Genomic DNA, 10,912 nt, shown 5'->3' on the forward strand with positions numbered 1-10,912 from the left:
AAATAAACAGATTACTCTGTACTTTCTGTGCACGTCACACGACAGAAGTATTGGTTTTCCCCCACCCAATTTAAAAGAACCCCTTTTCCTCCTCCCTCTCCACCTTATGTAAAATGTGGTGTTGTCAGCAGGATTTGTTTTGTGAGCAGCTGTGTAGGAGTTAGGCCAGAACATTTTAAATTATGCTGGGTAGTGATAGCAGGAGAAGGGCAGCACCATCACTGTGTTATAGAGGACAATGAGAGGAATCAAGTTGGATTGGTTTCATTTTGTTGTAATTAGATTTTCTTAGGGAGAGCAGACTCTAACCACCAGTGTGCTGCAGAGGCTAATTGACTGATTTAATGTTGCAGGGGCTGCCAACATTAAAGAGTAGGGGGATATCACACAACAGAAGTACTGCTTTATAAAAATCTGACCTCCCCTTTTCTTCTTCCCTCTCTACCTTACATAAAAGTTGGTGTCGTCAGCAGGATTGTGTTTTGTGAGCACCTGTGTAGGAGGATAGTTAGGCCAAGGCGAGAGCAGTTTAAAATCCCTTGGGTCGTGCTAACAGGAGAAGCTAAGTGCCAGCTCAGTGTTTAGACGACAATGAGAAGAACCAAGTTTGCAAAAAAAAAAAAATCTATTTAGATTTTCATAGGGAAAGCAGACTCCTACCACCAGTGTGCTACAGAGACTAATGCACGGATTTAATGTTGCAGGGACTGCCAACTTTTAAAGAGTGGGGAGATGTCAGACGCCAGACGTATCGGTTTTGTTTGCTCAGTTATGTTTGTGTTTTAGTGTTTGTTCTCCACCAGATTTAAAAGAACCCCTTTAAAAGAATCTAACATCCCTTTTTTCTCCTCACTTTCAACCATACATACACTTTGGCGTTGTCAGCATGGTTGGGTTTTGTGAGCAGTTGTACGAACCAGGAAGGATACATAGCCAAAACAGTTGAAGTTGTGTTGGGTAGGGCTAGCAGGAGAGGCTAAGTGCCAGCTCAGTGATTAGCAGACAATAGAAGGACCCAGGTATTTAGATTTTCTTAGGTGGAGTGGACTCCAACCAAAGCACGTTACAGAGACTGATGTACTGATTTGTTGTTGCAGGGACTGCCAACAACAAATCAATGGGGGGTGTCACAGAGCAGAAGTATTGGTTTTTGAAAAAAAAAAAAAAAACAACCTCCCCTTTCCTTCTTCCCTTTGGTGTTGTCAGCAGGACTGGGTTTTGTGAGCAGCCGTGTTCGAGGATAGTTAGGACAACGCACGGACAGTTTAAATTGTGTTGGGTACTGCTTGCAGGAAAAGCTAAGCACCAGCTCAGTGTGTATAGGACAATGAGAGGAACCAAGTTGAGAAATCGTTTTGTATTTTCTTCGTGAGAGCGGACTCCAACCCCCAGTGTGCTAGAGAAACTAACATACTGATTTAATGATGCACAGACTGCCAGCGTCAAATAGTTGGGGGATGTCACACACCAGATGTATCGGTTTCATTTGTTTGGTTATATTAATGTTTTTGTGTTTGCTCATTTAAAAGAACCCCCTTTTAAAAAAAATCCAGCCTTTTCTTCTCCTTTTCCTCCTTACACTTACGTGGCCTGTTTAAATTTTTGGTGATGAATTGAGCAGATTGACTCAACTTTTTCCAATATCACTGGCACATTTTACCCAACAGCCTCCATTTTGACAAAACTGTTTTACACAGTGGCTCAGATCCACAATTATGCTACAATAAGTTTATGACCTTGATTTGTAGCTTGCACTGACTAAATTAACATGTAATAAATTCCCAAACTTATCTATTTTAATTAAGATACAAGCCTGATAAATTAAGTAACATGATGTGTTCTCTTGCAATGATAATGCTTTTTCTTTTTTTGCTCTGTTTTGCTTACAACTGTGTGTGCTTGAGACCAAGCATTAACAATGAAATTACTGCTGTCCCTGAGAACATCATCATCAGTTGATTTTTCATGCTGATAATGAAATTGTTGGACTGTTTTCACATGACGAATTTACAAAAATGGCAAATAATCAATCACAATTCCCAACACAATGCCCAAAATCTTAAAGGACTTAAATGTTTTGGATGTTCCTTTCTCTCATTAGACATGCAGTTGGTGTTTCAATTAGCTTAGATTTTTACACCAGATGCCTGTGTTACAGCAGGACAACATGACAGCCATTTACTGTAGTATGTAAACCCATCATCGCCACCATATGGCCACACTGCTGTTGAGACGTAATAACATTTTTTTCACAGATACACACACATATACACACACACACACACAATATGGCACTGAATACTATCTAATCAGGGAATCGGTATGCACCTAAGATTAACTGCAGATATATCCTGAAGTATATGTAATATTGCATGAAGTATCTTATTATTATTCTGTTCCTTTATGTGCATGTTTATGTGAGTATACCTTCAAAGAAATATTGTGCTTCTTTTCATTGTTTGATATTCTTTGTTTTTCATCTGATATCCAGTTCATCTTCTGTGACAGCCATTTCCTCCCTCTGTGACTATAGTTGATGTATTTTATAACTTCAGATTGAAATCATTTTTTGGCAGCTGAGGGGATTCTCTAGGTTTTGATTTTGAGACGATAAAGGCGTATTTTTTGTTTTGAATGAAGCATCCATCTGAGAGGTGGCACAGTACTCTGAATCTGCTCTGTAATGAGGGAGAGCAGTGCGTCTGAATGTTTGCATTTTCGTGAGTTTCCTGCAGAGACTCCTCTCAGTTAAACATGAGAATGTGAAGTTTTCTCCCTAAACTGGAGATTCCAGGGCTTTTTCTTTTTAAATCTCACAGGATAAGGACATGGTGGGAACCTAAACACAAATTATATTCACAGAGCCTTCACTCCCTGCTAAACAGCCTCATCCTGCATTAGAAAAGGACGCAGTCAAAAGTAGAAGTATCTGTCCAGATTCATATAATATATGCAGTGAACGAATTTGATATGGAACTTACCACTATATTGACCTGTAACTTAGAAGGAATTCAATAAAAGGTATTGAGTGTTTTTCTTTTCTTTTTGGCAAAATGGAAGTAATCCCTATACATGTAAGATTCCAGTGAATAATTTCCTGCGAGAAACATGATGTTTTCACATACCGACTATTTTTACAGAGTAGTACATTATGATGTCACAGTGAAGCTGACCTTTGATGTTACACCTCATCATTTTATCCTATTGGACATTCTTGTAAGATTTTGTCATAATTAATGTATGAAATCTTGAGTTATGGCTAAAATGTGTTTAGTGAGGTCACTGTGACCTTGACCTTCGACCCCCAAATTGAATCCATTCACCCTTCAGTCCAAGTGATCCTTTATGCCAAGCTTAAAGAAATTTCCTCAGAGACTTCTTGAGATATTTTATTCATGAGGATGGGATGAGCTGAAAACATGATGCCTCTGGCCATATGCATTGCTGCTGTGGAGCCATAAAAAGTTTTCTTTTGAAAGGTTTTTGAAAATTGTGAATTGCAGAGGCCCTTCAGCGCACAGTCATGAATGCACAGTAAAAACTAGGCTGATTGTACCAGTAGTATTCAAGATTAACTGCAGACAAGCTACAGGTCTGTTGATCACACATACATACACACATCCACACATGTATGTCATCATATGATAATAATAACAACCTTAAAATATGCCACTTAGTCAGGGGTTTACCCAGTTTACTCAATCACAGAAAAAGTCTCACTTAAGGAAAAAAGTTGGGATCCACTGCTCTAAAGAAATATTATTAATTGTATATTTGCATGCAGTCTGAAATATTAGAGCTGTACAAACTATTTCTGATTTTCAATCATCTAATTTGACTTAATTCACGTGTGTAAATGAATTTATCCTGTTTATTGTTTGTATCCACACAGCACCTGGGTATGCAGATACTGAAACTCATCAGGTTGTTATTAGTTTTGTCATATCGTTGCTTTTGGGCACAAATCAGGACTTTTCAATTCATGAGTTTTTTATGGAGGCTCCTAAATATCCCTCATTTATGAGGTTTTGTTGGGGTTCTTTATGGTGTTTTTTTGTTATATTGTTTTTGATGCATTTATTCTTTTAAGATTTATCTTTCTACTCTTTTTAGTCTCTGTGACACTATATAACAGTCTGTAAATTAAACTGTTATATAAATATGCCACTGAACATCGAACAGACACATTGCTTCCTTACAGTCTTTCCTGTACAAACTTGATACCACCCATTGGTTATACTTCTGCCAGTTCGACCCTATAAAAAGGCACCAAAACATTAATTTAAACAGATACAGTGGTGCACTGAAGACCCTGCTGTGTACACAAGCAGACTGCACTGCAGTCGCTTTTTAATCTGACATGTATACATGCTGCACCATTTTTGTGCACCATTCAGTCTGGAAACCCTCGCAGTGTGGTGCACACTGTTATTCAGATAGAAGATGCCCCAGTTTATGGAGCAAATATGGTATCAGCCATGTCTCTAATTGGACTGATCAGCCTTTAGCCACATGACATTATGTCCAACCTATACTCAAATGTGCCCTGCAGGCTGATGTGTACGGGTTTGTATAATTGGTTGTTTTTTCTTTCTTCTTCTTCTTCTTCTTTTTTTTTTCTCGTGGTGTTTTTTTCTGCTTCATAGCCAATTTAAGTCTTGTTTGTAATGTGTTTCATGATGATCCTGGTGACAGCTAGTCCCAAAATAAGAATAAAACAAAACAAAGCATGTTGCAAGTGTTGCTGGATTTTTACCTTTTTATGCAGTTGACATTGTAAGTGGGTGCTGAGTTTGTTAGCTAAAATTTCTCTCTAACATAGAATCAGTTTCAATTTAGTCTAATTAGTCTTAATTTGAGTTAGTGTTAAACTTACATTTAAAGCCTTTTCCATCCAGTTCGAGTTCAATTCAGTCTAAGTTTATTCACAAACTTAACACAGCTCTCAAGCTTAAAAAACAACTCAGTCATGTTGAAGACATCGGACACCCTGATAAGCGACCTGGAGCTTGAAAAGCTGGGCCCAGGAGACTCCGTATTCCACATTAAACTACTACTTACAACTTCTTAACTGTTAGTAGGGTAATGTGCTTTTCTTAATTGTTTTAGAGCCTCTTTTAATCACTTGAAGTCAGCTCATTTTAGACTCTCGGGAACCCTGGATCACAGTCTAATCACATCCTTTTGTTTACCCTTCCCAATAAAAAGCAGCATTACAGAAAGTCCACTAAAATTTAATTATCCCTATTTGTGACAACTGTTTTACTTTATTAATGTAGTATATGAAGGTCATTGCATGCAAATTCTGATATGAAAAATTTCTCATTAACCCTGCTGTCTGACAAGATCTACTTTATTATATATTTGCAGAGCGACTCTTGTACCTAAATTACATTTCAGCTCCACTCACTTATGACTTCATATAAATCAAGATGACAAATGCCTTTTGTCTCCCACGCAAAATACAACACAAACAATGAAGCACGCTGAATGCACATAATATGACATTTTATTCTGATGGAGTTGTGCAGAAACTGAGATGGATTTCGAGTGTTCTCTTGTCTCCATGGAGATCATCCTTCTTCTCAGCCCATGATCTGGCAAAGCAAGGACAAATCGATCATTACATGATTATCCTCAAAGATCGCAACAAAGGACGACTGAATGTGAGGCAAAAATTACAAGATATATTGAACTCTTTTATGTGACTCTCATGTGGGCAAATGTGTGATACTGACGCCGTTCATCCAGCTGATGTAGGCAGAGACGCGGGTGAAGACGGTGGGCTTCCTGTAGGCGTTGCAGCCAGAGGAGGACACAAAGCTGGTCACACCATGGACAACCCACCGGCCATTGACGCTGCAGTTTAGGGGGCCGCCGGAGTCACCCTGGATTCAGAGAAAACACATCACAGACAAACCTCAGAGCCAAAAATTCATAGAGTTCACAGCAAATGGCCCATTTTTACAATGAACTTAACTCCTTCCCGCTTCCTTCTCGTATCCCCTTCTCATCTCAGACAGCCTCAAGTAAGTTTGTTCAAAACATGAAGTTGCAAGAGTTTGACACTTTGTGCAGCTTAAGCACTAGCCTGGATCATTGTATCTGACTTATGCCCCTGCTGATGCAGCAAGAAATCCCGCCAGTGTCCTCTTCGAAATATCTCCTTTGACAGGAAGGGGTCAGCCCTCAGCTCAGTGGGAGATGCTCAATTTCACTTTGTCATGGTGGAGGGGGACTTGGTCCCGACAAGTTCTGTTCATTGTTTCCTTCAGTCTGCTTACACCCAAACATTGCTCCTGCTGTCCTTATCGCAGGGTGACACCGTGGTTTGGGAGACAATTGGAGAAAATGAGTTCAGTGAAAGCCATTAAAGGAGCAGCGATCGATTCTGGAGAAAGATAGTTGATTGTTGAATCTCATTCCCAGGTTGTCAAATACTGCCACTGCCACAGACCTAAAATGTCTGTGTTTGATTACCTGGGAATGAGACTCAACTATCAACAGAATCACTTTCTGTGATTTACCAAACTCTGTCACACAGGCCAGATTTTCTAAAGCCTGAAAACAGAGACAAGAGGAAGTACAAAAGTCTACTTCTGTCTCAGACCACTTGAATTACAAAATGCAGGCTACTATGGAAGTTTTGGCCCATTGACACCAAAAATATAATACCTAACACATCTTCAACAAGAGCAAATTGATTTGGCAGGTTGAGGAATATTGCTTGCCAGTGTTTGTGTTTGTGTTTACTATGCAGCCTAATATCACTTTATCTTAGCCTTAAAAAAGTTGTAGGCTAAAAAACTGGATGGATTTGGATGTCAGTGTTTCAGTTATTCATCAAATCGCTCTGAAAGTGAACTATATCATTTGCTACTGTCTTTGTTAGTATTGTTGTGGTGATAAATCTGCTATTGCCTTGGGCTAGAATGTTTAATTATTATTTATCATGCAGTTATTTTATTTGTTAGCTATCATTGTTGTTGTGCATGGACTTTTACTAGGATCAGTAAATCAGAAAACTCCACCAATTTACACATCAAGGTCTGTTTACGGGTATTGGGGAGTACTACTGCATATGTGAAAAAATCTCTATAGAATAAAGCCTTTTGTTGCTGCAGAAGTCTGATAATTTGACCCTAGTGATTAGTGTAGCATTGCACCACACAGTTGCATTGTGGGTAATGTAGGCACCAGTTTTTGACAAGGAAGAAGAAATGTGAAATAGAAAAAAGATCCTATCTTTTTAACAACAACAACTCTAAGTCTAAATATTGAATGTGAGGGCATGCACTGTCCTTTTTAAGACCTCAGAAACTCACCTGGCAACCAGACTCGCTGCCACCACCAGCACAGACCATGGAGGACTTCACGGTGCTGCCCCACCATCCGTAGCTGGAGCAGGTTTTGTGGTCAACAACAGGCAGGTAGGCCTGCTTCAGCTGGGCAGACAGCTGACCTCCAGCTGGGGCAACAAGAAAAATCATCCAGCTGAAATAAAGCCTGTAACACCAACATCAAACACTACCATCTCTTTAAAATGTTAAGTTACTTACAGATTACTTTCAGTCTGTATTTAAATGCTGTAATCTATACTGGCATTACATTTATCCAGCAAATGTTAATTCTGTCAGACTCACTCTGGGTGCGACCCCATCCAGTGATGTAGCAGGGGTTGTTGTGGGGCAGGACCTGGCCAGAGGGAGGCAGGGCGCCGAGCTGGACGTAGTTGTTGAGAGAAGCATCAGAGGACAGAAGCAGGAGAGCAATATCCCACCTGAGGGTCACAACAACATGCCCTTAAGTCAGTGAGGAATAAATCTTTTTCCTGCACTCATAAAAGCTTGTAATATTGGTTTTATTTAAGTGGAGTCCTGTTTGTCTTTCTTAATGGGAGTTTTAATATTAGGGGATGCAACTAAGTTTGCTAAAGCCCAAGGTGATTTCTTTAATTTTTCAGTCCAAAACCCAAAAATATTTCTGTTTTTTATATAGTGCAAAGTATCAAATCTTCATATAGGCATTTTAAAATTCCTGTTTCAGCTTTATACGTGTTATGCAGTATGATTGGATGTTTTCACAGACTGTACTCAGACTCATAAATCTAAAGAGAATTTGTCCGTTTTTTTTTTTTGTTTTTTTTTATCTTATTATTTATCATTTTGTCCTTTTGGCATTTTTCATAACTTTAATATGTTTTCAAATAACTAAATGCATTCTGTTTTCTAAAATTTTGTATACTTATTCATTCTATTTCTGTATTCAGAAATGGGTCAAAGCATGAGCAGAAATCACTAACCCTCCAGCGACGTTGCTGGGGTTCCAGTTGGGGTGGATGTAGACGCGGCTCACGCTCATGTACTGCTCTCTGCCCTCGTGGGAGTTGATGTTGTGATCTCCAAGAACAACACGCCAAGTCCTGGAACTGTGAACGTACAACAACATGAAGATTTTCATTCCTCCGCTCACGCTTTTCCTGCCTTGCAGTTAGTCCTAACTAGTAAGACAAGGACGTCTGCTGAATATTTCACATGGAAACTATATTATGGAGGGGAATTGTGGATTTTATTTAATACTTAATGTTGGATTGAAACATTCCCTGTCAAACCTAAACCTAAGACATCTTGGCTATGCACTTAACCCACCAGGAAATAAGTAATGAAATACATTTATGTAAATATTCAGCTCTGTCAGAACACGTATCCTGCTACTTCATCCATATTTCTGTTCATGTTAGGCTCAGCAGCTCTTCTGTGATTAATGAAACTCCTACCTGTCGACACAGTGAGCAGCGGTCATGACCCATCGTCTCTTGATCAGGGTTCCTCCACAGGTGTGGTAGAAGTTGCTGCCAGATTTGTACTGAAGAGAGATCTGATAAAACGACAGCAGAGAGCATTACAGCTACAAAAAACTGAAGCACTCACCTTTTTTCCCAAATGCTTCTTGGCAGCGATCCTGACACTGACAGATGCTTAAAGGCATCACAAGGACACTCTTAACCTGTAAATTTAACTATATTGTTGTGTATGCAGAACAGGCCTACATGTTGCACTGACTTATTTTACATTTTAAAAGTTTCAATAAATGTGACATAAGTGGCTGAGGAGAAGAGGTGGAAAGAAGCGACACACATTCACTAAAGTGCTGTACTTAGAATAGATCATTTTCACAGTGGTCACACTGTAAATAATAAAAAAAATGAGAAAAATATCAAGACAACTAACTTCAAAGTTTTGAGTGCCTAACTCTAAATCTTAATTTAATCTTAATCAAATAATAATGCTTTGCTGAGATATTTTACGTTTCTAAATTTGGATTAAAAGCTATAAAATTATATTTCAAAAATTGTTGAGTAAATTCACTGAAGTGAAAGTGAATAATGGCGAAAATCTTCAGCTGCAAGCATTTAATTTTCAAGCACACAAATAATGACAAATCAGGTTCACAGCTCACTTGAAATACTATTTTTTGGGGGGTCTCTAAAACAAGAGATCTAAAGTTTATCTAAAAAAGAAAAGTTAATGATCTCAACAAGATTATAGATTATTTCAAAACTTAAAATGTCTGACTTTAAGTCAAAAGTCAACAAGTTTTCCCAACTTTTTTTTACAGTGCATTTTGATATGAAACAGCAGAATAAATCTAGATGTTACCAAAGATAGTAATTAACAGATGACAACAGAACTACAAGGTCTTTGATGGCTGCCATTTAAAATGCAGTGTAGACAGAGCAGTGGAATGAGAGCAGTGTTCAGAGTAAAACACACAGTTCAGAAAAGTCAGAACAATGATCCGTGCAACAGTTCTTTTGAAAAGTTGGGAGAATAGATAAAGAAATCATAAATAATGAAGTAAAATGAATTATAAAACAGTAAGAATATGAGCGGCAGAGTAGATCTAAGAGAATCTGCACAGTGTAACAGTTAAATATAGATTTGAATATAAATAGTGCTGTACAGCTGAATATTATTGTTAAAAGTTGTTGTCAATATGATGAACAAGCAGATAAAAATAAAAATATTGATAAAAGCTTTAAGAATATTACAAAGATAAATATTGTTTGACAACTGACCTCACTGGTAATTATCCATATGAATAAGTGTTAAATGTTGATATGTACTCTAATGTCTTCTCTTTGACATTGGTTGAAATGAGCTTGTGTTTACATTTTCCCAGACAAATTTACAGTGAGTACAGTTACAGGGAAGCAGGAGGAGATTTTTATTTAGATAATTTTATATTTGACATTATATTTTGTGGATATGTTGATGGAAACACTCCCATTTTTTCCAGTGAAAGTTCCATCTAGTAGCTTCAAGTTAAGGATGAGCACTTTAGCCACCGTTGCTGTTGAGCCAAACAAAGCCTACCGTACCTGCCAGGGCCAAGAGTTGGGTCTGGCCACCTCACCTCCCACAACTCTCCCCTCGACACTGTCATCTTCCAGGTACCTGGGCTGAGGCTCCAGCTCAGCCAGCACTGAGCGAAGCGGAGACACAGGAAGCGTTTCAGTCAGACATCGGGTGTTTGGAATCTTGTATGTGTGCAGAATGTCAAAAGAGAGGAAGAATCGCACAGTTCTTACCGAGGGCTGCGAGAGAGGTCAACACGAGAAACCTGAGCATATCTGCAGTCTCCTGAAACTTTCTGAACTCACCACGTCCGCCCACCGCTCTTTTATATCCTGAGGGCCCCCGCTGCTGATAGTGTCTGTATGTTAGTGTGTATGTGAGAGACTTGTTCAATAACAGCAAATGTCCACCTGCGTCTGTCTCACTGTTATCAGCACAGTAGACACGGGGGAATTCATACATGGAATAGCTGATTCAGCAACTGAATCCATTTTTTCCATGTGTGTTGGCCTCTATATACAGTCAGGTATGTCTCCCTCATACACAGTGTATGT

The 10,912-nt window shown here is 38.8% G+C and overlaps 1 protein-coding gene across 1 annotated transcript; it reads right to left on the reverse strand.

Moving 5' to 3' along the window:
• Positions 1–5,491: 5,491 nt before the first annotated feature.
• Positions 5,492–10,699, reverse strand: LOC146332000 (elastase-1-like). The gene is made up of 8 exons (XM_084737955.1): positions 10,592–10,699; positions 10,382–10,485; positions 8,777–8,877; positions 8,303–8,428; positions 7,644–7,780; positions 7,326–7,468; positions 5,739–5,888; positions 5,492–5,597 (listed from the first exon to the last, which is right to left on the reverse strand). Exons 1-8 carry the CDS (start codon positions 10,629–10,631, stop codon positions 5,586–5,588), a joined length of 813 nt encoding a protein of 270 aa, XP_084594081.1. The 5' UTR covers positions 10,632–10,699; the 3' UTR covers positions 5,492–5,585.
• Positions 10,700–10,912: the final 213 nt, after the last annotated feature.

The sequence above is a fragment of the Lutjanus erythropterus genome, chromosome 2 (assembly GCF_056507025.1).
Source record: "Lutjanus erythropterus isolate fLutEry1 chromosome 2, fLutEry1.hap2, whole genome shotgun sequence".
NCBI lineage: Eukaryota > Metazoa > Chordata > Actinopteri > Lutjaniformes > Lutjanidae > Lutjanus > Lutjanus erythropterus.